The sequence below is a fragment of the Plecotus auritus genome (genome assembly GCF_963455305.1).
Source record: "Plecotus auritus genome assembly, chromosome: 10".
Classification (NCBI taxonomy): Eukaryota; Metazoa; Chordata; class Mammalia; order Chiroptera; family Vespertilionidae; genus Plecotus; species Plecotus auritus.
The window spans coordinates 3,663,150-3,689,590 of record NC_137785.1 but is presented as its reverse complement, the minus strand read 5'-3'; the positions used below and the strand labels follow the sequence as shown (position 1 = coordinate 3,689,590).

At 55.6% G+C, this 26,441-nt stretch overlaps 2 protein-coding genes and 1 pseudogene across 5 annotated transcripts; all 3 read left to right on the top strand.

Annotated features, from left to right (window-relative positions):
- The first annotated feature begins 1,660 nt into the window (after positions 1–1,660).
- LOC308236261 (class I histocompatibility antigen, Gogo-B*0102 alpha chain-like) lies at positions 1,661–25,547 on the top strand. 2 transcript variants are annotated; one of them, XM_080645736.1, is made up of 8 exons: positions 1,661–1,784; positions 1,900–2,184; positions 2,463–2,738; positions 3,328–3,603; positions 3,726–3,830; positions 4,261–4,293; positions 25,069–25,116; positions 25,263–25,547. In XM_080645736.1, the coding sequence occupies exons 1-8, from the start codon at positions 1,712–1,714 to the stop codon at positions 25,265–25,267; spliced, it is 1,101 nt and encodes a 366-aa protein (XP_080501862.1). In that variant the 5' UTR covers positions 1,661–1,711; the 3' UTR covers positions 25,268–25,547. The 2 variants fall into 2 exon arrangements, with proteins under 2 accessions (XP_080501862.1, XP_080501863.1); XM_080645737.1 differs by lacking the exons at positions 25,069–25,116; positions 25,263–25,547 and adding an exon at positions 4,620–5,430.
- On the top strand, positions 6,748–7,998 carry LOC308236256 (phosphatidylinositol 5-phosphate 4-kinase type-2 gamma-like; annotated as a pseudogene). The gene has a single exon. The product of its transcript is annotated as a phosphatidylinositol 5-phosphate 4-kinase type-2 gamma-like (transcript).
- Positions 11,365–14,286, top strand: LOC308236258 (HLA class I histocompatibility antigen, alpha chain G-like). 2 transcript variants are annotated; one of them, XM_080645731.1, is made up of 6 exons: positions 11,394–11,648; positions 11,765–12,025; positions 12,388–12,663; positions 13,252–13,527; positions 13,650–13,833; positions 13,922–14,278. In XM_080645731.1, exons 1-5 carry the CDS (start codon positions 11,471–11,473, stop codon positions 13,790–13,792), a joined length of 1,134 nt encoding a protein of 377 aa, XP_080501857.1. In that variant the 5' UTR covers positions 11,394–11,470; the 3' UTR covers positions 13,793–13,833; positions 13,922–14,278. The 2 variants fall into 2 exon arrangements, with proteins under 2 accessions (XP_080501856.1, XP_080501857.1); XM_080645730.1 differs by having other exon boundaries at positions 11,365–11,648; positions 13,650–14,286.
- Positions 25,548–26,441: the final 894 nt, after the last annotated feature.

The window sequence follows — 26,441 nt, the reverse complement described above, 5'->3', positions numbered from 1 at the left end:
AATGGGCTGACACCCGACCTCCATCGTCGTTCCTCCCACCAGCACTGACCTGCAGAGAGAAGACAGACAGACAGAGAACAGAACCAGCTTCCCTTTAAACGACGCGGTGGAAAGAGGTGAAATTACTCTCTTCACTGAAGCCTCATCCTTCCATCCACATTTTAAAACATCGTGGCCTCCGGTGGAGATGCCCCAAAGGTGAACGCGGTGCCTGCATCCGCCCACAACCACAGAACAATGACCACCCTCCCCACAGCCCGCACTCAGAGCCCCTGGGATCAGCCCAACAGAACCTACAGCAGCCACAGACTCAGAGCCACAGGGAGCAGACTGCTGGCTGCCGGAGGGCGGGGGACTGGGCAGAGCAGGTGGAGGAAGAGGAACTACAACATGGTCCCTACAGTGTGGCCATGGGGAGGAAAGCACAGCACAGGGAACACAGTCACTCATGTTGTAACAGCTACATGTGAGGTCACATGGTCCTACATGTATGGGGCGATCCCTGTATAAGTTCTATGAATGTCTAATTGCAGACTTGTACACCTAAACTAATACAATATGGTACATCAACTATATTTAAAAAATTAAAAATATTATTCAAAAGAAGATAAATGTATCTTGCCTTCATTACACAAATGGATTAATTTCTTAACTGTCTTTAATAAAAATGGAGGATTAAAATAACCTTATATGATGACCTGGGAAGTACACAGAAAACCCTCTGCCACATTCCCAAGTGTGTGAGCAGGACTAGCCTCTTTCTCATGGGATCCCATGTTTAGTTTTTTAAAAAAATTGAGCCCTGCCCTGACTGGTTTAACTCAGTGGAGAGAGCATTGGCCTGTGGACTGAAGGGTCCCAGGTTCGATTCCCATCAAGGGCATGTACCTTGGTTGCGGGCACATCCCCAGTACGAGGTGTGCAGGAGGCAGCTGATAGCTGTTTCTCTCTCATCGATGTTTCTAACTCTCTATACCTCTCCATTCCGTTTTGTAAAAAAAATCAATAAAATACATATTTTTAAAAAATTGAGCCCTAGCTAGTTTGTCTGGATCGATCGAGCATAGGTCTGCTGACTGTAGGGTCCCAGGTTTGATTCAGGTCAAGGGCACATGCCCGGGATGTGGTCCCAATTCCCAGTAGGAGGCGTGCAGGAGGCAGCGGATCCCTGATTCTCATCATTGATGTTTCTATCTCTCACTTCCTTCCTATCTAAAATCAATAAAACTATATTATAAAAAAATAGTAATTGTTTAACCTGTGTGATTCCGTGAGTGGTGACTGTGACAGACGGAACCACATAAGCGGGATTATTGGGGCGCTTCCCTCTGCACAGAGATGGTGAACCCCAAACCTTGGAAAGTCCCTGAACAGCACAGCGCCTGGGCAAGGCCTCGGGGGACAGTGTGACGGGCGCTCCGCGCAGGAGGGGGGTCAGGACCGAGTCCAGGGCCCAGGCCAGCGCGCAGGTCTCAGCAGGGGACAGAGTGTGGGGGGGCAGCTCCGTGGTGGGGACTCCCCAGCGCCCTGGTTTCACTTCTCCTCTCCCAACCTGTGCCGGCGCCTCCTTCCTGGATACTCGTGACGCGGCCCCAATCCTCACTCCCATTGGCTGAGAGGTTTCCAGAGCAGCCAATCAGCGTCCCCTTGGCTCCGGTTACAACTCCAACGCGGAAGCGCCCGGACTCAGAAGGTCCCCCCGACACCGAGGATGCGGGTCCTGAGGCCCCCCACCCTCCTCCTGCTGCTCTCGGGGGCGCTGGTCCTGACCCCCAGCTGGGCCCGTGAGTGCGCAGTCGGAGGAGGCGCTTGTGCGGGGAGGAGCGAGGGGACCCGGCGGGAACGCGGGACCGGGAAGGCGCGTGTCAGCCCCGGCCCTGCCCTCCGTCCGCCCCCCAGGCCCCCACTCCCTGAGGTATTTCTACACCATCGTGTCCCGGCCCGGCCGCGGGGAGCCCCACTTTATCGTCGTCGGCTACGTGGACGACACGCAGTTCGTGCGGTTCGACACCGACGCGGCGAGTCCGAAGGCGGAGCCGCGGGCGGCGTGGATGCAGCTGCCGTGGGTGGAGCAGGTGTACCTGGGGTACTGGGAGGAGCAGACGCAGATCTTCAAGGCAGCCGCACAGACTTACCGAGGGAACCTGGAGGCCCTGCGCGGCCACTACAACCAGAGCGAGGACGGTGAGCCGCGCGCCGGGCCTGTTAGGACGCCCCTCCCCACGGACGGGCCGGGGTCGCCCAGAGGGCCCGGGTCGCAGCGTCACCCCGAGGCGGAGGTTCACACCCGGCCCCCACCCGGGAGGAGCTCGCGGGGGCTTGGACCCGATTTCACTTTCAGTTTTGATTCAGTCCCCGGGGGTCGGGAGGGGCGGGGCTGACCTCGGGGCGGGGCGGGGCTGACCTCGGGGCTGGCGGGGCTGACCTCGGGGCTGGCGGGGCTGACCTCGGGGCGGGGTCAGGGTCTCACACCTACCAGAGCACGTTTGGCTGCGACATGGGACCCGATGGGCGCCTCCTCCGCGGGTACAGTCAGTGGGCCTACGACGGCGCCGACTACCTCGCCCTGAACGAGGACCTGACCTCCTGGACCGCGGCCGACACGGCGGCTCAGATCACAAAGCGCAAGTGGGAGGCGGAGGGTGAGGCAGAGCGTGAGAGGAGCTACCTGGAGGGCCTGTGTGTGGAGTCACTGCGCATGTACCTGGAAAAAGGGAAGGAGACCCTGCAGCGCGCAGGTACCAGGGGCCCTGGGGCCGCCCCCTCTCCCAGGGCTGGGGTCCTACAAGGAGACAGGACAGCGGGTCAGTGTCAGACACCCCTCCTTGGGTCAGGGAGGGGGTCCCCTGGATGTCCAGATCAGGTACCAGAGGGACTCCCCCTCCTCTCAGGGACAGTTAGGGGTGCTGGCACTCGTGAGGTGGAGAGAGACCCCCCTGAAATGACCCATCAGCGGTTCCCATGGGCCCTGCAGGGGCCCTGGGACCCACGGGGACCTTCTCTCTCAGGCTTTGTGCACTGCCCACACCCCTGTGTCTGAGGCCTGACCCCAGCTTTTCTGAGTCACATGGCCTCCACCCAGGTCAGGACCACAAATCCCTTTTCTCCCCTCAGAGACCTGCCTCCTGCCCTGGGCTGTGTCTCTCTGATTCTAGAACTTTCTAAAGACTAGGAGGTCCTTCCAGATGCCTCTGTCCAGGCTGGTGTGTGGGCTGTGTGCTCCCTCCCCCACCCAGGTGTCTGTCCACTCTCAGGATGGTCACATGGGCGCTGCTGGAGTGTCCCATGGCGGATGCAAAGGTCCTGCATTTTCTCCCCTCCCCTCAGACCCCCCAAAGGCACACGTGACCCACCACCCCGTGTCTGCCCATGAGGTCACCCTGAGGTGCTGGGCGCTGGGCTTCTACCCTGCGGACATCAGCCTGAGCTGGCAGCGTGACGGGGAGGACCAGACCCAGGACATGGAGCTGGTGGAGACCAGGCCTGCGGGGGACGGCACCTTCCAGAAGTGGGCAGCCGTGGGGGTGCCCCCCGGAGAGGAGCAGAGATACACGTGCCATGTGCAGCACGAGGGGCTGCCCGAGCCCCTGACCCTGAGATGGGGTGAGGAGGGCCGTGGGCACAGAGCCTCTTCCCAGGGCAGCAGGGGCCCTGGGGGACCTCAGTGGGGTCAGGTATGTGGACCGGGGTCACAGCCCTCACCCTCCTTTCTCTTCTCCCCCCAGAGCCGCCTTCTCACACCTTCATCTTCATCATCCTGGGCATCGCTGGGGGCCTGGTTCTGCTGGGAGCTGTGGCTGGAGCTGTGCTGTGGAGGAGGAGGCGCTCAGGTGGGCAGGGATGGGGTCTGAGTGTCTGTCCCACTGGGGGTTCAAGCCCAGGTAGACGTCTGTCCCGCCTCATTCTTGGGAAGCACCATCCCCACCCGTGTGATGGCCAGTGTGGGGCTCTGTGCTCACCCTTACTCCTTAGTGAGGCCCGTGGGAAAATGAGGGACCCACTTACCACCTGATGATGCTGGTGGTGGGGACCCCGTTCCCAGCAGCCCCAGGTCAGAGGGCAGGTCCCTGCTGAGCACAGACTCCAGGAGGGCGGTGGGTCCAGTCCCCACACATGCACTTCCCTCAGGTTTCCTGATCCTGCCCTGGGTCTATACACTCGGTTCTGGAAACTCCTCTGGGGCCCAGGACTAGGGCTTCCTTTAGGACCTCATGGCCCTGCCTCCTCCCTGGTCTCTCATGGGATGTTTTCTTCCCGCAGGTGGAAAAGGAGGGATCTACGCTCAGGCTGCCAGTGAGTATGGAGGGGTGACCCCTGAGTTTCTGGGACAGTGCCTATGGGAGGCATGCAGGACCTCACCCCATAGTTCCTCCTTAGTCCCTTGACCTGGGGCTCTGACCCTATCCTGGTGTGCCCACCCCAGGCAATGACGGCGCCCAGGGTTCTGATGTGTCTCTCTCGGCTTCTAAAGGGGATACCTGATCTGCGGATGGGGTGGGCAGAGGGGAGGACTGGGTCATGGGGATTCTGTGGGACACTGTGAGCATGAAGTGGTCTTTGAGAATGTCACCAGTTTCAGAAACTCCCCTCAATCTGTTCATGATGATTGTCCTCCACAGCGTGAGGCAGCTGCCTTGTGGGGACTGAGTGATGGAAGATGTGTTCACCCTCCCACTTCCTGACTCAAGAACGTGTGATTGGGGCGCTGGCTGTAGGAAGCCTTCGATTGTCTTCACTATCAGAGAAGTGTAAACAAGGAGCTCGGAACGCTCGTGAACCTTGAGCCCTGGCAAGGGCCAGAGCTATGCACTGATTGTTGAGTCCAGACAGTGATGGCTCAAGCAATTTCCTGACCAAATAGTCTCAGAGTGAATCTTTCTAACATTTACTGACCCTGAAGATAGTCTGTCTGTTACCGGAATTGCCTGCCTGACTAAGGGCTATTTGTATGTCCAAAGCTGAATAAAAGGTTGGCAAGGCCTGGGCACCAGGGGACGTCCTTCCCGTTGTGTTGGGCTTCCCGCCTGGCCCCCAGTATTTCCAAATTATTATTTCTTGTCTCCTCTCTGTCATTTGCGCACGGCCCTCCTCCAGATTCAGAACCCTGAACCACATAGGACGTGGCTCACACATCTGGTGCCACAACAGGGGACATCTGGAGGAGAAGATTTCGTCTTGATGGGAAAAATGAAGCTTCGCCGGCAAGGTGGAGAAGATTTCACCGGATAGGTGGGGAAGAATTCACTGGATAGGTGGGGAAATTCACCACATGCAAAGCCCACAGCCAGCTGTAGAAGTTGTGATCTGTAAGTAGGGTGGTAACGTCTTTTTTTTTGAGCCAGGCTAGTGGGGCAGAATTCAGTTAAAAAGTAAGAAACTTTATTGTAGACTTTTGGTTTGCATGCTTAAGAATAAAGAAATTAAAGTGTCAGGAGGTATTCTCCTATAGTTTTTGCATGATGTTATAGAACATAACCCTTGGTTTCCTGAAGAAGGTACATTGGATCTTGAATGTTGGGAAAGATTGGGTCAAAACTTGAAAAAAGCTCAGCAGCAAGAGACTTTTTAATTCAGCAATTAGCTTATGAAAATGCCAGTGCTGATTGTAAGAAATGCCTGACGCCTCTGAGAAAAAAAGTACCATTACAGAAATAATTCAGGCTTGTCAGAACGTGTGGTCAGGCACTTTTCAAGCAAACTTACTCGCTGCCGCTGTAACAGTGGGGAATATAAGGTGTTATAATTGTGGTAGAACAGGGCATTTTAAAAGGGAGTGTACGCAGCCAAGAAGGACACAAGGTGGCGCTCCAGGGAAAGGCGTGAGCATTCTGCCTCCAGATTCAGTCAATGCAGATTCAACCTCTTTTATGTCCTAGATATTAAACAGGAAATTATTAGATACTTGTGCATTAGTTATTGTTTATTGTTAGTTTATTAAGCACAACTTTAATTTAATTTAATAAAAAAGAAATGATAGATGGCCAGGCGATTGCTGAGTTTCCCCAGAACAAACAGAATGCGGGAATGGGGAGAGAGAATAGGAGTGGTACCCGTGGCCAATAATACAGGTTCTAGAAAATTCCCTGGACAGAGGGAAGTAATGAAAAAATTACTAGGTCTTTTGGCGATCCTGGACAATGGACGCCCACTCGAGAATGTTATTAAAAGTCTCATTTTTGCCATGTTTTTATTTCCAATCCATCATTTAACATTTAGACAAATGAAACATTTCCCAGAATTTAGGGATGCATGTGGGATTTCTGTACCCGTGAGAAGAAAGGCTAGCTTAAGAGAAAAGCGCGCTCTGCCCGATTTTGGGTGACTTCTTGAGCCCCAATCTCTTCACGGATGCTACAGAAAGGACTAAGACTGCTTTTTCTTTAAAAAATGGCAAAAATGACACTAAATATATAGGCCATATTCGGACAATAGGATTAATGTTTCCATAATAATGGTAATCTTTCAATAATAATGTAGCGCATTCCAAGGTTGCCTCCCAAATCTTGGGGCACTCCTGTTTCTCCACAAAATAAAAATAAAATAATACTTTAGCATTGAAGGCACTAAAAGTTAGCTCTGTTATAAAATTGCCAAAAGAAAACGGCCTTGTTAATTGGCTTTGAAATCTTAAAGTTGTTAGAACATAAATAATAAAAATAACTAAAATAAAGAATTTGTGGGCTTCCGGGGTCGGGATCCCGATCGCGGCCGGCTCCGGCTTCCCCGGGGTCGGGTACGCGGGAGGCCATGGCGTCCTCCTCGGCCCCGCCGGCCTCCATACCGGCGAGCACAGCGGCCCCCGGCCAGGGTTTTGGCTTCGCCTCCAAAACCAGGCAGAAGCATTTGGTGCAGCAGAAGGTGAAGGTGTTTGGGGCGGCTGACCCACCGGTGGGCGTGTTCCTGGGGGGCGTCGCCCACTCGATCATTGAGCTCAGCCAGGTGCCTCCCCCTGTGATGCTGCTGCTGCCAGATGGTTGTAAGGCCAGCTCCGAGATCAAGGCCAACAATCACCTTTTCCACAGGGAAAATCTGCCCAGTCATTTCAAGTTCAAGGAGTATTGTCCCCAGGTCTTCAGGAACCTCCGTGATCTATTTGGCATTGATGACCAGGAATGCTTGGTATCTCTTACCCGAAGTCAGCGAGTGGAAGGGAAGGCAGTGACGGTCGCTTCCTTATCTCCTGTGATCGGACGCTGGTCATCACAGAAGTATCCAGGGAGGACATTGCTGACCTGCACAGCGACCTCTCCAGCTCCCAGCAGTACATTGTGAAGTGCCATGGCAACACGCTGCTGCCCCAGTTCCCGGGGATGTACCGAGTTAGCGGGACAACGAAGACAGCTACATGCTTGTGATGTGCTACATGTTCAGCCACCGTCTTCCTGTGCACAGGAAGTGTGACCTCAGGGGCTCCCTCGTGTCCCGGGAAGCCAGCGATAAAGAAAAGGTTAAGGAATCACCTACCCTTAAGGATATGGACTTTCTCAACAAGAGCCAGAAAGTTTACAGTGGTGCAGAGGAGAAGGAAATATTTCTAGAGAAGCTAAAGAGAGGTGTGGAGTTCCTAGTACGGCTGAAGGTCATGGACCTCAGCCTTCTGTTGGGCATCCGTGACGTAGTTGGTGGCTCCGAACCGGAGGAGGAGGGGCCTGTGCGGGAGGAGGAGTCCGAGGGGGATGGGGACCGTGGCCTGAGGGGATCTGCTCTGGTGGGCTGCTGTGGCACCTCCCCTGAGGGCATTGGCAGCTACATGCTTTCTCATCGGCCCCTGGGCCCTGGAGAGTTTGAATCATTCATTGATGTCTACGCCATCCGGGGTGCTGAAGGGGCCCCCCGGAAGGAGGTGTATTTCATGGGCCTCACTGCCATCCTGACGCAGTGTGATGCCAAGAAGAAAGCAGCTCCTGCAGCCAAAACTGCCAAGCATGGGGCCGGGGCAGCGATCCTGAGCAGTATGCTCAGCGATTCCTGGATTTCATCACCAACATCTTTGCCTAAGAGACTTCGTGGTCACTGCCGCCTTATGTTCAGAGTAGACTTCACCAAGCCTTAATTCCCTTACATTTTTTCACCTGTGAGGCCCATGGCAAGACACCCATGGAGGTACACTGGTGTCAGAACAAGGCAAAGGAAACTGGTCTGGTTAAATGGAAAGATCCCGAGTCTGGGTTCTGGAAGGGCCCCGATCCCCTCTTCACATTCGGTATATTTCCAGAAAATTTCTCCAAGCCCGTGTGGATTCCCGCAAGAAATATTAAACCTCAGCATGGATCCCAGGGAAGAACGGGCCAGGTTAATGAGGACCTTGCACCTGGAGCCATGCCTTACAGCTGCAGACATTCGACCACCCCAGCCGCAGGCAGGCTGCACACCATCCCATTGTATCATTTCTACATTCCAAAGGGATTCCCTCATGATTTTAAAACAACCGGCTTTCGCTTGGGTTCCTACCAACCTAGCCGAGCCTTGGGAATCTCATCACACCTACCACCTGTCCCAGGATCTGGTAAAAACCTTAACACAACAAGGATTTCTTGGAATGTTAATTGCAGGAATCTTTGCCCTCTTAATGTTAACGAGGTGGGGAAGGTGCCCATTGCAGGGGCCTCTGTCACGGGGAGTTGGCATGTGTCCCCCCGCCCTCCCGTCCCCTCCAGCATGTGGGTGTGGCCACTGCTGCAGAAGCTCTCTGAGCCCCATGGGTAAGGGCTTTCTATAAAAGCTTCACTAGGTGGACACCATTGACTGGATCATGGGCCATTGGTGATGGAACTTGAACTCTAGCTCCTGTCCCTGCTGGATGGGCCCTGAGGCTGAGAGTTCCCTCCTGTGATCAGCTTGGTCTTTCTGGGGACCAGCCCCCACCCTGAGGCCTCCAGATCCTCAGCCAAGAGCCACCTCATCAGCGTCCCACAGGCACCTGTCACTCAGGAGAAGCCCAGGGTTTCAGGAGCTCAGGGGCAGGAGCCAGGGGCAAAGGCCAGACCCTGTCTCTTACCTCAGGGCAGAAATCAGGAGAGGAGGGTGGTCCCAGGAGAGGACATGGAACTGGGGGTGGTCGTCCCATGGGGAGGACAGGCGCTGCCCCACCTGTACCTGAGCTGCTTCTGCTGGCTCTGCTGGGCTGGGGGTGAGGGAGGACTGTGCTGGGGAGGGTCCCAGGGTGGGATTCCCACCAATGCTGGCCTTCCTGCACCTCTCTGTGATCTAGAGTCTCCGAAAATGAGGGACCCGAGCCTGGGGTTCCCTTTGGGATCTGAGCCAAGCCTGGGGTGACAGGGACAGTGAGCTGCTCAGCCATGTGCATAGGGTCTGCTCCTTCCTCAGCCTGAGGGAGGTGTAGGCTTAGGTGTGTATGCAATTGGACAATTGGTGAAATTGATGGGCAGACGTTGGGTTATAACTTCAAAATTCTGACATAAAATAAGATCCATTCACACACACACACACACACACACACACACACACACACACAGATACTTACTGAGAATCTCAGTCTGTGGTGTAATGGCATCTACACTAATAAAGGGGTAATATGCTAATTAGACCAGACACCTTCCAGATGTTCTTCCGGACAAAGCCATGGTGGCAGGGGCCAAGGCAGAGGTAGTTAGGGCGATCAAGCCGGCAATGGAGAACAATTAGGCTTGACCAGTCCAGCAGGGGAGGGCAATTACGGGCCATCAGGCCATCAGGGGAGGGCAGTTAGGGGCCATCAGGCCATCAGGGGAGGGCAGTTAGGGGCTATCAGGCCATCAGGGGAGGACAGTTATGGGCAATCAGGCCCCCATGGGAGAGCAGCTGAGGGCAATCAGGCCGGCAAGCAGAGGTGTTTAAGGGTGATCAGGCCGGCAGGCAGAGGTAGTTTGGAGTGATCAGGCAGGCAGGCAGGTGAACCGTTAGGAGAGAGCAGTCCCGGATTGTGAGAGGGAAGTCTCCCGAGGGGTCCAAGATTGGAGAGGGTGCAGGCCGGGCAGAGGGACGCCCCTCCCTGTGCACGAATTTCATACACTGGGCCTCTGGTTATGATATAAGGACCATGCGTGTTCCTTCCTGAAATCCTGCAGGGGATGCCCTGTCTCCGTCTCCCTGGGAGGTTGGGGCTCTTCTCTGTGTGTTCCCTGGGGTGTGAGTGTGAGCGTTGCTTTGTGTACATGAGGCAGCAAAGGGAGAGAAATCCCGAGAGGGACTATGTCCACTGGGCAGGGCTCAGAAGCGGTTTGATGGGCGCAACATGCTGGGTCTGTCCTTCCCATTTGACATTTTAATGTTCTATCCTCTCATCCCAGGTCGCCACATCAACCCAACAAGTAACCCAGTCCCGTCTCCCATCCCCGTGGCTTCTGCTCCTCCTGTGAACTCTGGGTGAGAGCTCACATGTCCCAGCCGTGTGAGCACAGTGAGCATGGAGAGCACATGGTGTGCACCCCCCTTGACCTCTGTTCTGCATTCACGTCCCCGTTCCTCTCTCCCAGGAGGAGGCAGAGGCGCAGAGTGGGAAGCTACATCCCCAGGCAGCACTAAGCTCACTCCTGAGGGACCCTGACACCAGGTCAAGCTGTGGGGTCAGAGGCCGGAGCTCCAAACCCCTGCCCTGGGCTCCTCCCCACGGTCCTGTCACCATCCCGTGTGACAGATGAGGGAACGGGGTCCTGAGAACTCAATGCCGGGGTCCCGGTGCCCTGAGGCAGTGAGTGGGGAGGTGAGAGGGGAGCAGATCTGGAGGTGCAGGAGCTGAGGGTTATGGGGCTCACTGGCCCCTTCCCGTGCGGCCTGCACAGAGTTTCATCAGCTGCACCCAGTGCTCCTGAGGGAAAGGGCGTCTGGTGACTCTGGGATTTTTTTAAAGGTTTTTATTGATTCCATAAAGAAAGGGAGAGGGAGTGATAGAAACATTAATGATGAGGATCATTGATCGGATGCCTCCTAAATGCCCCCCCTACTGGGGATCAAGCCCACAACCGGGGCATGTGCCCTTGCCTGGCACCGGGACCCCTCAGTCCGCAGGCTGACACTCTGTCCACCGAGGCAAACCGGCCTGGGTTCTACAATTTTATAAAATATTGGAGTCTCCCTGCTTGTACTCGGTTATGGTGTCAGGGTCTCTAGGGGCATGAAGACCGTGCCTCTGACTGACGTCACTCACTGACCCGCCCATGGCCCCTGTGGGCTGTGCCTGAGGGACCCTTGCTGTTCACTCATAGAAGCTTCCAGAGCTGTGAGGGCCGCCTTGCACGTTCAGAGTGAACTGGAGCTCAGAGCACCAGCCTGAGGCTCCTTTAGGGAGAAGTGGGCAGAGCGCTCCCCCTGCAGGAGGAGGGGCAGGCCCAGTCCCAGGCCCAGGCCTGGCGCTAAGGTCTCAGCCCACGGAGGAGTCTGGAGCAGGGCCGCTCAGTGTTGGGGCTCCCCTTCTCCCTGGGGTTCCCTTCTCCATCTCACATCCCTGCTGAGTCCTCCTTCCCGGATATGCATGACGCATGACGCAGCCTCACTGCTCACTCCCATTGGGTGTCTGCTCCCAGGTTATAACATCTCCTGGAGCCCCCTGAACTCAGATGGTCCCCAGACACAGAGGATGCAGATCCTGAGGCCCCCCACCCTCCTCCTGCTGCTCTCGGGGGCGCTGGTCCTGACCCCCAGCTGGGCCGGTGAGTGCGGGGGGCGGAGGGGGCAGCTGTGCGGGGAGGAGCGAGGGGACCCGGCGGGGGCAGGGGCCAGGAAGGCGCGTGTCCAGCCCCGGCCCAGCCCTCCGTCTGCCCCCCAGGCCCCCACTCCCTGAGGTATTTCCTCACCGCCTGGTCCCGGCCCGGCCGCGGGGAGCCCCGCTTCCTCTCCGTCGGGTACGTGGACGACACGCAGTTCGTGGGGTTCGACAGCGACAAGGGGATTCCGAGGATGGAGCCGTGGGTGGAGCCTGAGGACCCGGGGTATTGGGACCGTTACACGCAGAAAATGAAGGAAACCGCACAGACTTTCCGAGTGTTTCTGCAGACCCTGCGCGGCCACTACAACCAGAGCGAGGACGGTGAGCCGCGCGCCGGGCCCGTCACGACCCCCCTCCCCACGGACGGGCCGGGGTCGCCCCGAGGGTCCGGGTTCGAGAGTCACCCCGGGGCTGGGGGACCCGCCCGGCCCCCACCTGGGAGGAGCCCGCGGGGACTTTGACCCGATTTCACTTTCAGTTTTGATTCAGGCCCCGCGGGGCGGGGGGGGCGGGGCTGACCACAAGGCTGACCTCGGGGCGGGACTGACCTCAGGGCGGGGCTGACCTCGCGGCGGGGCTGACCTCGGGGCGGGACTGACCTCGCGGCGGGGCTGTCCTCGGGGCGGGACTGACCTCGCGGCGGGGCTGACCTCGGGGCGGGACTGTCCTCGGGGCGGGGTCAGGGTCTCACAACATCCAAGTCAAGGTTGGCTGCGACATGGGACACGAGGGGCGCCAACTCCGCGGGTACGAGCAATACGCCTACGACGGCACCGACTACATCGCCCTGAACGAGGACCTGACCTCCTGGACCGCGGCCGACACGGCGGCTCAGATCACAAAGCGCAAGTGGGAGGCGGAGGGTGAGGCAGAGAGAAAGAAGAGCTGCTTGGAGGGCGAGTGTGTGGAGTCACTGCGCATGTACCTGGAAAAAGGGAAGGAGACCCTGCAGCGCGCAGGTACCAGGGGCCCTGGGGCCGCCCCCTCTCCCCGGGGCTGGGGCTCCTACAAGGAGACAGGACAGGGGGTCAGTGTCACACACCCCTCCTTGGGTCAGGGAGGGAGTCCCCTGGATATCCAGGTCAGATACCAGAGGGACTCCCCCTCCTCTCAGGGACAGTTAGGGGTGCAGGCTCTCCTGGGGTCCAGGGAGACCCCCTGAAATAACCCATCAGCGGTTCCCATGGGCCCTGCAGGGGCTCTGGGACCCACGGGGACCTTCTCTCTCAGGCCTTGTGCGCTGCCCACACCCCTGTGTCTGAGGCCTGACCCCAGCTTTTCTGAGTCACGTGGCCTCCACCCAGGTCAGGACCACAAATCCCTTTTCTCCCCTCAGACCTGCCTCCTGCCCTGGGCTGTGTCTCTCTGATTCTAGAACTTTCTAAAGACTAGGAGGGCCTTCCAGGTGCCTCTGCCCAGGCTGGTGTGGGGGCTGCGTGCTCCCTCCCCCACCCAGGTGTCTGTCCACTCTCAGGATGGTCACATGGGCGCTGCTGGAGTGTCCCATGGCGGATGCAAAGGTCCTGCATTTTCTCCCCTCCCCTCAGACCCCCCAAAGACACACGTGACCCACCACCCCGTGTCTGCCCGTGAGGTCACCCTGAGGTGCTGGGCGCTGGGCTTCTATCCTGCGGACATCAGCCTGAGCTGGCAGCGTGACGGGGAGGACCAGACCCAGGACATGGAGCTGGTGGAGACCAGGCCTGCGGGGGACGGCACCTTCCAGAAGTGGGCAGCCGTGGGGGTGCCCCCCGGAGAGGAGCAGAGATACACGTGCCATGTGCAGCACGAGGGGCTGCCCGAGCCCCTGACCCTGAGATGGGGTGAGGAGGGCCGTGGGCACAGAGCCTCTTCTCAGGGCAGCAGGGGCCCTGGGGGACCTCAGTGGGGTCGGGGCTGAGGCCTGGGGTCAGGGCCCTCATCCTGCCTTCCCTTCTCCCCGCAGAGCCGCCTTCTCACACCTTCATCATCATCCTGGGCATCGCTGGGGGCCTGGTTCTGCTGGGAGCTGTGGCTGGAGCTGTGATGTGGGGGAGGAGGCGCTCAGGTGGGCAGGGGTGGGGTCTGAGTGTGCACTCCAGGCAGTGACAGCGCCCAGGCCTCCGATGTGTCTCTCTCGGCTTCTAAAGGTTAGACCTGCCGTGGGAGTGGAATCTTGGGTGGTGGGGAGTCTGTGGGACACTGTGAGCATGAAGTGAACTTTGAGAATGTCACCAGTTACAGCCAATGACCTGAATCTGCTCATGATGATTGTCCTCCACATCGTGAGGCGGCTGCCCTGTGGGGACTCAGTGATGGAAGATGTGTTCACGCTCCCACTTCCCGACTCAAGAACCTCTGATCGGGGGGCTGGCCCAGCCCTGCTCCCCACACTTTCTGGTCCAGCAGAGCTGGGCTGGGCCCTCACTATCGCTGTCTTACCTCCCTCATGCTCTGAGCTGCAAGCTGTTCCTTCCGCATTGAAATGAGGTTCTGGGGATGACTTTGTTCATTTCTTGCCATGAAGGGTGGTGGGTAAATTAAAGGAGAAGATGCTACATTTTGAGGAAATAAATATAAACACCAAGAACTTTCCAGAGCTCATGTGTTTGCTGTGCTGAGCTGTCCCAGGTGTGGACAGGGGAAGTGGTGAGGACCGAGTGTGGTCGGTGCCTGTGCCCAGGGCGTGCTCAGTGCATCGTGGGCTTGGACGTGGTCACTCCCTGGCTGGGTCACCTCTCTGCTCCTCTGACCTTGTCCCTCAGGGTACCCTGTCCCACCAGGACCTGTGGTCACTGGAACTCAGACATCACTGAGGCCTTGACACGTGTCCTAATGCAGCGCATCTTCAGGACCCTGGACAGCGAGTACTTCCTGAGGCGGGTCAGCCTGGGCTCAGGCCTGGATGGGGCCCCAGCACCCATTTTCTGGGTGTTCGTTGTTTCTTTGATTTTGTAGATATTATGCCTGTTAGTGCTTTCATGCATGAGTTATGGTCTCATTATCTGGGTGTCCCCGTCTGACAGCAACAGGGTACATGTTCCCCGTCTGTGTCCCGCAGACCTAGGGTCCCCGCACACAGGACTCTGTGGTGTGGAGAGATGGCTTTTCAGGCTCCTCCTGCTCTGCCTCCTTCTAGGGCCTGAACGTTCCCACCCTCTGATCAGCTTGGTCTTTCTGGAGACCAGCCCCCACCCTGAAGCCTCCAGGCCCCTCAGCCAAGAGCCATCTCATCAGCATCCCAAAGACACTTGTCACTCAGGAGGTGCCCAGGGTGTTAGGAGCTCAGTGCCAGGAGCCAGGGGCAAAGACCAGACATTTCTCTCATCCCACAGGTCTCTGCCCACAGATGCATTAATAGCCAATGTGTCCCAGAAGTTAAGGACGCTGACACCTTACTAGAGTCCCACTCATTCATGAACAAGAGTCCAGTCCATTGTCCTATTGAGGATGGTTACATGGTCCACACATTCATGAAAATTGCCCAACATATTTAGTCAGAGGGGAAACTCAAGTTCAGCCACCATGTGATGTTGGTGCCCACCTCCCAGGAGAGCAAAAATGAAAGAGTCAGACAAAGTCGATTGTTAGCAGGAATTTGGACTCACTGTTTCTCTCCTATGTTCCTGGTGGAGGAGGAAGTGGTTTCAAATACTGTGAAAATGCTCTGGCAACACACACTACCTCCAGCATTTGGCAGGACTCACCACACCCAATGCCCCAGGAATTCCCCTCCTGGTTATATCCCCAAAGACACTCATACATATGTGTGCCAGAACATATGGAGAACTTACTCATAGCGGCACAGTTTGCAAAATCTGCGTATAAGACATATGCACGTGAGCAGTAGCGGAGGAGTGTGGTGTGTTCATAGGACAGACCCTGTAGCCCTGAGAGTGGATATGCTGCAACCACAAGAGCCAGTGGGACGAGGATGGACATGATGTGGAGAGAGAGCAGGTGCAGGGAGGAGGCCCCTGTGACATCGCTTCTCTCAAAAGCTGATGGGACTCACCTGTGGGGTAGAAATCTAGGTAGGGGTGAGTCGGGATGGGGCCAGTGTGTGACCAAATAAAACTGAAGAGGGTCCGCTGAGGACTGGAATGTTTTGTGAGTGTTGTTGATCCCACCTTCACCCTGTGAAAATCCACTGTATACGTAGGATTTGTCCACGTCTCTCTGGCATGTGATCCTTCATCTTTTCATCTATTATTAAAATGTTATCTTTGTAATTTCACCCCATTTCCTATTTGTTCTGGTTCTTTCCCAATTTTAGATTCTGAGGGTATCTCTCTGTCTGTCCTAATTATTACTTTCCCTAAATCCTGTCTGTATGTCATGAATAATTCTTTCCAGGTAAAACCTCAAAAGTAGAAGCAGAAGCAGAAGTGGAGGAAGAGGAGGAAGAAGAAGAAGAAAGGGGAAGAGAATACGGAGGAAGAGGAGAGCTAGTGGTTATACAGTGAGTCACCAAAGAGCAGGACTCTGTGTGGCTAAGGAAGCACATCATGGTCTCCTGTGGGGTCGTGTGGACATTAGGGATTCCCAGGACTCTGAGCAGGGTTAGCACAGCTCACAGGGGACAGTCTCCAGGCTTACCATCCCTGGGGCCCCCGTAGGAAGAACCGTGGCGTTTCCATCAGGGGAGAGACCAGCTTCCTGACCCAGTGGAGATGCTCAGCCTGCACCATCCTGGTGTCAGCCTGACGTTGGGAGCAGGGGAGCCCTGAGGACGGTGCCCACGTGGGAATGGGGTGTGATTGTACAATGAATGGAGGGGGAGGGGTGTGACGCAGCCGTGGGTTTCAGCTCACCCCAGAGAACAGCTGTGACTCGGAACTCAGACCCGTCCACAGGGAACAGAGACACCTTTTCCTGCCCGTTGTTCAGCTGCTGGTGAGGACCGTGAGGACAGCCCTTCAGGAAGGAAGGTCTAGATGTCCACGACGTGGGAGATGATGTCACAGGCTTGGGGTTGGCTTCCCACAAACCCGGTGGGGGAGCAGGAGTCCATGGGGTTGGCTTCCCACAAAATGGGATCCGTGTCAGAACGCCCTCTCCCCGTCAGGACAGGGAGGCTTCGCCAGCTTACTCAGTGACTCACCCTCAGGCCCACCTCAGGAGTGTTGGGAACTCCCCTTCTCCCTGGGGTTCCCTTCTCTATTTGACACATTAATGGCCAAATTACCAATAATCACCGCAGGGGCGGGTAGACATTTGAGTGGGATAAAGTCGCTCCTCTTTGGAGATGTCCCAGACTCCACGCAGACAGTGTCACCTGTGCCTCAGGTGACATGATAATGGCATCTCTGTGGGAAGATAAGGTCCAGGAACCCTGTCCCTGTAACCATGAGCTCAGGGACCCTGGCTTGTCCTCAATGACACGTCCCTGCCCAGAGCTCGAGAGCAAAGACCAGCCAGGTGAGGGCTCCCTCATGTGCCACCTCAGGGCAGACACCAGGAGAGGAGGGTGGTCCCAGGAGGGGACAGGGAACTGGGGTGGTCGTCCTATGGGACAGGACAGGCGCTGCCCCACCTGTATCTGAGCTGCTTCTGCTGGCTCTGCTGGGCTGGGAGGAGGGGAAGGCATGTGCTGGGGAGGGTCCCAGGGTGGGGTTCCCGCCAATGCTGGGCTTCCCGCACCTCTCTGTGTCCTCCAGTCCCTGACAATGAGGGACCCAAGCACAGGGCTCCCTTTGGAATCTGAGCCAAGGCTAGGGCGGCCAGGGCCACTGAGCTGCTCAGCCGTGTGCAGAAGGGTCTGCTTCTCTTCTCAGACCTGACCGAGCTTGAGGCTTGGGTGTGAAAGCCATTGTAAAATGGATGAAGTTGGTGTGTAGAATTTGGGTGATAACATTAACATTCTGACATAAAATAAGGTCCCTTCACACACACACACACACACACACACACACACACACACACACACACACACACAGAGAGATGTTCACCCAGAATCCTAGTCTGTGGTGTAACAACATGATATACAGACCACTGAACAATGTATGTTTCAGTGATTTTTAAGGAGAGCGGGAAGGAGAGGGAGAGGGAGAGAGAAACGTTGATGAGAAACATCTGCTGCCTCCGTAACGCTCCCCACTGGGGACTGAGCTGCAACCCAGGCAGGAGCCTGACTGGGACCGGAACCGGCCATCCCTTGGTGCACAGGGGTGCCGGAGGCCAATCATTCTACCACTGATGGAAGGATGTGGACAGGAAACTGGGAAGGCTGGTCAACAACCTTAATTGTTTTGCTCACTCACTGTTTAGTTGAAACATTGTTAGCTGAAGCAGCCTCCACCTCTGTTTCTCCTATGTAAATTTCTGTTATTGGAATTTCCTGCCTAAAGGTTATGGGCATATCCCATAGTCTCAATAAAAGGGATTGCAAGGCCAGAGCAAAGGGTAGTCCTTCCACTAGAGTTGGGCTCCCGCCTGGCCCCCAATATTCCCAAATTAATACTTTTCCAAGTCTCTTTTCATTTGTGTGCGGCCTTCTCCAGAACCCGAACCCTGAACCGGAACCCTGAACCACGCGGGACGTGAAAAGGGGTTCCCACATCTGGCGCCTGACTGCGGGACTTCTGGAGGAGATGATATTTTTCGCCTAAGAGCGAAGGAAAGGAAAAAATTCACCTGGAAAAAGGTGAGGGAGGTTCACCGCACGCTAAGCCCACGGACTAACTGCAGAGTCGCGAACTGTAAGTAGGGTGGGAACGTCTTTTTCAGCCAGGCTAATGGGGAAGAATTAGGTTATAAAATAATGTGGTTTCTTATTCAAATTAAAATCTTAATTGGTATTTGGAATTTAAAATCTGTAGTAAGAAATGAAACTCCACTGCTGAAACCGCGTCTGGTGCGGAGAAATTCAAAGGTGGCAGGAGAGGGCAAGGCTATCCGCTCTCCTGCAATGAGATTACTTAAGGTTTCGTTTAAAAATTATAAAAGAACTCGCAGGGAAATGCAAATCTTGGCCAAATTGGGTGCTAGTTATTACTTCGGAAAGCAAAAAAGAAAGAAAAAATTTAAGATCTGTCTATCTTTTAATTCAGCCAGATCTGTTGCTGAAACTTCCCCCGAAGTAAGCAGGATGTTGTTATTAATCTAGGAACTGCTAAATGTTTGACTTGCCAGCTTCAAAAGTTCAAAGTGCAAATTAAATTGGGAGAAATTATATAGTTGTGGTAATTAAATCATATATGGATATATATATATATATTTGATCATTTTTTCCATGTTAAAATTTCAAGGCTTTAACAGAGATGATTCTTGGAAAGCTCCAAGGGCCCGGAGTAATACAGGAAATTTGTTCTCTCTTCTCAAAGGAAATATTTTTGAAATTTAACCGATTGATACTTGAAATCGCATGGAAAGCTTTATCAAATAAAAATTAATAACTATATTTTACTTTTAGATGTTATAAAGGTTTTGGCCTTTAAAGTAGGGGACTATCACTACTTGCTCCTGGGAGAGGTGCAAAAAATGTAACTAAGACCTTGTCTATACAAAAAGAAAAATTGACAGCCAGTTTGAAATTGAATTGCCATGGCCTAGAGCAAAGAATATCCTTACATGATATTATTCTACAATGTCATTATAATTTTTTGATATTTTACAACAGCATATTGAACAATTATCCCAAACAAACTTACAAACTAATTCTTTGCATGTTAGGCAGCAATTTCAAAAAGGACATGAAAGGATTTAATCCCTTCCAGAAAGGAATTGAGGCCTCCCTGGGAAGGCACTTGAGCATTCTATACTGGCCTTTTTGCCAAGAGGGACCCTCCCACAGCTGTTGCCTGACCTTTCTGTTTATGCTGAGGTTGAAAGCCTCGTGATGGCTGGTACCATGGATCTGTCTCTGTCCCAATGGCATGAGGTGGGCCCTCTCTGGAGAAGAAACCTGGGTTCCCCAAGATATGTGATCAGTGCCGGGGCCCTGCCAGCAGGCAAGGGGATCCCAAGGCAGGTGCTGGGCGTGGAGGCCACGGGGGCATAGGCCACCAAGGAGACAGAACTGAACCTCACATCACCCTGCTTGGCCCCAGAGGATGGCTGGTTAGTCAATGACGGGTAAGACTCCTCAAGGGAGGGGCAACCTAAGACAGGCACAGTCGCAGGGGGCCATCAGGAGAGAACTTGGGGATCAACAGAGGTGGGGCACAGTCCCTCACCCCCCCAACCTTGCAGGGGCTTGAACCCTCACCGCGTCTGAGGGAGGTCTCCTGCCCCCATGGCTGCTTTGCGCTACCCACACCCAGCTCAGATCGGGACCCAGGTAATGGAGCCCAGCTCAGATTGGGACCCAGACAGACTTGGCCAACAGCAGTTGCCCTATATCTAAATCCAGCCTAGCACCAGGAATGCTCAGGGCCTACTCAAAGAATGCAAATAATCCTTTCCATTAATATTTACAGGGTAAACTAAGATTGTTAAGAGTATTAAATTTGACAGTAAAATAGAAGCCAAGTTTTCAGATTAATTTAAATTGGCTAATTGAAATAAGTGAATATTCAAGAAAATTTAATTGTACTGGACAAAAAGCTGTTCCTAAACTATTAACTAAAATTTCTATTGGTAGTTTCTCTCATGGTAAATTTGTTTAACATGCAAAGAACCTAAAGCAGTCATATTTTTGTGCAAAAAAAATTAAAACTTAAAGTTATCAAGACTGCATTATAAAATTTCCAAAAGCCTCCATTAATCAAAAAAGGGGGGGATAGTGGAAAAATAGCATGTAAGGAAAAATACTCTGTAAGTAAATTACATCTAGAAAAGTTTTACTTTAAAAAAATTTAATTTTCATTTGTAATGCTAACAGCAAGACACCAATGAAAAACATATGGTATCAAATAGGCCAAAAGGAAAATCGTCTGGGCAAAAAATAAAAAGGATTCCAAGTAAGATTTATAGAAAAGATTCCTTTATTAACTTTTGGTCGAGAATATGTTTGTATATTTTCAGAAAACAACTCCAAGACCATGTGGATTCCTGCAACAGAGAGGAATTGACAGTAATCCTCCAGCCATGAAGACAAAGAGGAGAAACAGTCTAGAGATGGAAGATGCTGACGACACCTTGCCATGCTAGCAGTCAGCAGCTGTGCGTCGCTGCAGGTTGCCTAGGACCAAACCAGAGAGGGTCGGACCTGCATTGCCACCATCCAGATATCATTGCTGACATGTACATATAAAGAACTGTTGGACATTGAAACTGGAACTCAGAACTGTTGAACATTGAAATTGGGACTCAAACATTTTTGTTCTTATGTGTTTATTTCTGGTCTACAGATGTAAGATTTTTTTTAAGGAAAGAAACGGGGGAGATGCCGGAGGCCAATCATTCTACCACTGATGGAAGGATGTGGACAGGAAACTGGGAAGGCTGGTCAACAACCTTAATTGTTTTGATCACTCACAGTTTGGTTGAAACATTGTTAGCTGAAGCAGCCTCCACCTCTGTTTCTCCCATGTAAATTTCTGTTATTGGAATTTCCTGCCTAAAGGTTATGGGCATATCCCATAGTCTCAATAAAAGGGATTGCAAGGCCAGAGCAAAGGGTAGTCCTTCCACTAGAGTTGGGCTCCCGCCTGGCCCCCAATATTCCCAAATTAATACTTTTCCAAGTCTCTTTTCATTTGTGTGCGGCCTTCTCCAGAACCCGAACCCTGAACCGGAACCCTAAACCACGCGGGACGTGAAAAGGGGTTCCCAAACGGGGGGATGCCCAACCACTGAGCAACGCTGGCCCGGTGACATCAGGACCCCGTGTGTTTCCTCCTGAAATGCTGCCTTGGGCTGCAATGGTCTCCGGCTCCCTGGGAGGTGGGGCTCGTTTCTCTCTGTGCCTTCTCTGTGGTGTGAGTGAGAGATGCTCTGTGCATGGGAGGCAGCAAAGGGAGAGAGAGAAATTGCTGGAGAGATCATCTCATTTGTCAAATAGTTTGACGGGTGCAACATGCCGGTCTGTCCTTCCCATTTGACATTTTAATGTTCTATCCTCTCATCCCAGGTCGCCACATCAACCCAACAAGGAACCCAGTCCCGTCTCCCATCCCCGTGGCTTCTGCTCCTCCTGTGAACTCTGGGTGAGAGCTCACATGTCCCAGCCGTGTGAGCACAGTGAGCATGGAGAGCACATGGTGTGCACCCCCCTGACCTCTGTTCTGCATTAGCGTCCCCGTTCCTCTCTCCCAGGAGGAGGCAGAGGCACAGAGTGGGAAGCTACATCCCCAGGCGGCACTGAGCTCACTCCTGAGGGACCCTGACACCAGGTCGGAGCTGTGGGGTCAGAGGCCAGAGCTCCCACCCCCTGCGCTGGGCTCCTCCCCACGGTCCTGTCACCATCCCGAGTCACAGATGAGGGAACGGGGTCCTGAGAACTCAATGCCGGGGTCCCGGTGCCCTGAGCCAGCGAGTGGGGAGGGGAGAGGGGAGCAGATCTGGAGGTGCAGGAGCTGAGGGTTATGGGGCTCACTGGCCCCTTCCCGTGCGGCCTGCACAGAGTTTCATAAGCTGCACCCACTGCTCCTGAGGGAAAGGGCGTCTGGTGACTCTGGGATTTTTTTAAAGATTGTTATTGATTTCATAAAGGAAGGGAGAGGGAGTGATAGAAACATTAATGATGAGAATCATTAATCGGCTGCCTCCTAAATGCCCCCCCTACTGGGGATCAAGCCCACAACCGGGGCATGTGCCCTTGCCTGGCATCGGGACCCCTCAGCCTGCAGGCTGACACTCTATCCACTGAGGCAAACGGGCCTGGGTTCTGCAATTTTATAAAATATTGGAGTCTCCTTGCTTGCACTCGGTAAGGGCGTCAGGGTCTCTAGGGGCAGGAAGACCGTGCCTCTGACTGACGTCACTCACTGAGCCGCCCATGGCCCCTGTGGGCTGTGCCTGAGGGACCCTTGCTGTTCACTCATAGAAGCTTCCAGAGCTGTGAGGGCCGCCTCGCACTTTCAGGTTGAAGTGGAGCTCAGAGCACCAGCCTGAGGCTCCTTTAGGGAGAAGTGGGCAGAGCGCTCCCCCTGCAGGAGGAGGGGCAGGCCCAGTCCCAGGCCCAGGCCTGGCGCTCAGGTCTCAGCCCAGGGAGGAGTCTGGAGCAGGGCCCTCAGTGTTGGGGCTCCCCTTCTCCCTGGGGTTCCCTTCTCCATCTCACATCCCTGCTGAGTCCTCCTTCCTGGATACACATGACGCAGCCTCACTGCTCACTCCCATTGGGTGTCTGCTCCCAGGTTAGAACATCTCCAGGAGCACCCTGGACTCAGATGGTCCCTGGACACAGAGGATGCAGGTCCTGAGGCCCCCCACCCTCCTCCTGCTGCTCTCGGGGGCGCTGGCCCTGACCCCCAGCTGGGCCGGTGAGTGCGGGGTCTGAGGGGGCGGCTGTGCGGGGACCAGCGAGGGGACCCGGCGGGGGCGCGGGGGCGCGGGGCCGGGAAGGCGCGTGTCAGCCCCGGCCCTGCCCTCCGTCCGCCCCCCAGGCCCCCACTACCTGAGGTATTTCCTCACCATCGTGTCACGGCCCGGCCGCGGGGAGCCCCACTTCCTCGTCGTCGGCTACGTGGACGACACGCATTTCGCGGTGTTCGACAGCGACGCGGCCAATCCGAAGGCGGAGCCGCGGGCGCCGTGGATGCAGCAGCCGTGGGTGGAGCAGGTGTACCCGGGGTATTGGGAGCAGCAGACGCGGAGGGCCAAGGGAACCGCACTGACTTTCCGAGTGTTTCTGCAGACCCTGCGCGGCTACTACAACCAGAGCGAGGACGGTGAGCCGCGCGCCGGGCTCGTCACGCCCCCCCTCCCCACGTACGGGCCAGGGTGCCCCGAGGGTCTGGGTCCGAGCGTCACCCCGAGGCGGCGGGACCCGCCCGGCCCCCACGGGGAGGAGTTGGCGGGGACTTTGACCCGATTTCACTTTCAGTTCAGATTCAGGCCCCGCGGGGCGGGCGGGGCGGGGCTGACCTCGGGGCGGGGTCAGGGTCTCACACCATCCAGTTGATGTCTGGCTGTGACGTCGGACCCAATGGGCGCCTCCTCCGCGGGTACCGGCAATACGCCTACGACGGCGCCGACTACCTCGCCCTGAACGAGGACCTGACCTCCTGGACCGCGGCCGACTCGGCGGCTCGGATCACAAAGCGCAAGTGGGAGGCGGAGGGTGTGGCAGAGCGTTACAGGAGCTACCTGGAGGGGGAGTGTGTGGAGTCACTGCGCATGTACCTGGAAAAAGGGAAGGAGACCCTGCAGCGCGCAGGTACCAGGGGCCCTGGGGCCGCCCCCTCTCCCCGGGGCTGGGGTCCTACAAGGAGATAGGACAGGGGGTCAGTGTCAGACACCCCTCCTTGGGTCGGGGAGGGAGTCCCCCTGGATGTCCAGGTCACGTACCAGAGGGACTCCCCTCCTCTCAGGGACAGTTAGGGGTGCAGGATCTCCTGGGGTGCAGGGAGACCCCCCTGCAATAACCCATCAGCGGTTCCCATGGGCCCTGCAGGGGCTCCTGGACCCTGGGAACCTTCTCTCTCAGGCCTTGTGCACTGCCCACAGCCCTGTGTCTGAGTCCTGACCCCAGCTTTTCTGAGTCACGTGCCCTCCACCCAGGTCAGGACCACAAATTCCTTTCTCCCCTCAGAGACCTGCCTCCTGCCCTGGGCTGTGTCTCTCTGAGTCTAGAACTTTCTAAAGACTAGGAGGTCCTTCCAGGTGCCTCTGTCCAGGCTGGTGTGGAGGCTGTGTGTTCCCTCCCCCACCCAGGTGTCTGTCCACTCTCAGGATGGTCACATGGGCGCTGCTGGAGTGTCCCATGGCAGATGCAAAGGTCCTGCATTTTCTCCCCTCCCCTCAGACCCCCCAAAGGCACACGTGACCCACCACCCCGTGTCTGCCCGTGAGGTCACCCTGAGGTGCTGGGCGTTGGGCTTCTACCCTGCGGACATCAGCCTGAGCTGGCAGCGTGACGGGGAGGACCAGACCCAGGACATGGAGCTGGTGGAGACCAGGCCTGCGGGGGACGGCACCTTCCAGAAGTGGGCGGCCGTGGGGGTGCCCCCCGGAGAGGAGCAGAGATACACGTGCCATGTACAGCACGAGGGGCTGCCCGAGCCCCTGACCCTGAGCTGGGGTGAGGAGGGCCGTGGGCACAGAGCCTCTTCTCAGGGCAGCAGGGGCCCTGGGGGACCTCAGTGGGGTCGGGGCTGAGGCCTGGGATCAGGGCCCTCACCCTCCCTTCCCTTCTCCTCCCAGAGCCGCCTTCTCACACCTTCATCATCATCCTGGGCATCGCTGGGGGCCTGGTTCTGCTGGGAGCTGTGGCTGGAGCTGTGATGTGGGGGAGGAGGCGCTCAGGTGGGGGAGGCGTGGGGTCTGAGTGTGCACTCTAGGCAGTGACAGCGCCCAGGGCTCTGATGTGTCTCTCTCGGCTTCTAAAGGTGAGACCTGTCGTGGGGAGGGGAGGGAAGAGGGGAGGACTGGGTGGTGGGGAGTCTGTTGGACACTGTGAGCATGAAGTGGGTTTGAGAATGTCACCAGTTACAGCCAATGACCTGAATCTGCTCATGATGATTGTCCTCCACAGCGTGAGGCGGCTGCCTTGTGGGGACTGAGTGATGGAAGATGTGTTCACGCTCCCACTTCCTGACTCTAGAACCTCTGAGCGGGGGGCTGGCCCGGCCCTGCTCCCCACATTTTCTGGTCCAGCAGAGGCGGCTGGGCCCTCACTATCGCTGTCTTACCTTCCTCATGCTCTGAGCTGCAAGCTGTTCCTTCCGCATTGAAATGAGGTTCTGGGGGTGACTTTGTTCATTTCTTGCCATGAAGGGTGGGTGGGTAAATTAAAGGAGAAGATGCTACATTTTGAGGGAAATAAATATAAACACCAAGAACTTTCCAGAGCTCATGTGTTTGCTGTGCTGAGCTGTCCCAGGTGTGCACAGGGGAGGTGGTGGGGACGGAGTGTGGTCGGGGCCTGTGCCCAGGGCGTGCTCAGTGCATCGTGTGCTTTGACGTGGTCACTCCCTGGCTGGGTCACCTCTCTGCTCCTCTGTCCTTGTCCCTCAGGGAACCCTGTCCCACCAGGACCTGTGGTCACTGGAACTCAGACCGCACTGCGGCCTTGTCACGTGTCCTAATGCAGCGCATCTTCGGGACCCTGGACAGCGAGGGCTTCCTGGGGCGGGTCAGCCTGGGCTCAGGCCTGGATGGGGCCCCAGCACCCATCTTCTGGGTGTTTGGTGTTTCTTTGATTTTGTAGATATTATGCCTGTTAGTGCTTTCATGTATGAGTTATGGTCTCATTCTCTGGGTGTCCCCGTCTGACAGCAACAGGGTACATGTTCCCCGTCAGTGTCCCGCAGGCCCAGGGTCCCTGCACACACGATCTGTGGTGTGGAGAGATGGCTTTTCAGGCTCCTCCTGCTCTGCCTCCTTCTAGGGCCTGAATGTTCCCACCCTCTGATCAGCTTGGTCTTTCTGGGGACCAGCCCCCACCCTGAAGCCTCCAGGCTTCTCAGCCAAGAGCCATCACATTACCATCCCAATACACTTGTCACTCAGAAGGTGCCCAGGGTGTTAGGAGCTCAGTGCCAGGAGTCAGGGGCAAAGACCAGACATTTCTCTCATCCCACAGTCTCTGCCCACAGGTCCATTAACAGCCAAAGGGTCCCAGTAGTTAAGGATGCTGGCACCTTACTAGAGTCCCACTCACTCATGAACAAGAGTCCAGTCCATCGTCCTATTGAGGATGGTTACATGGTCC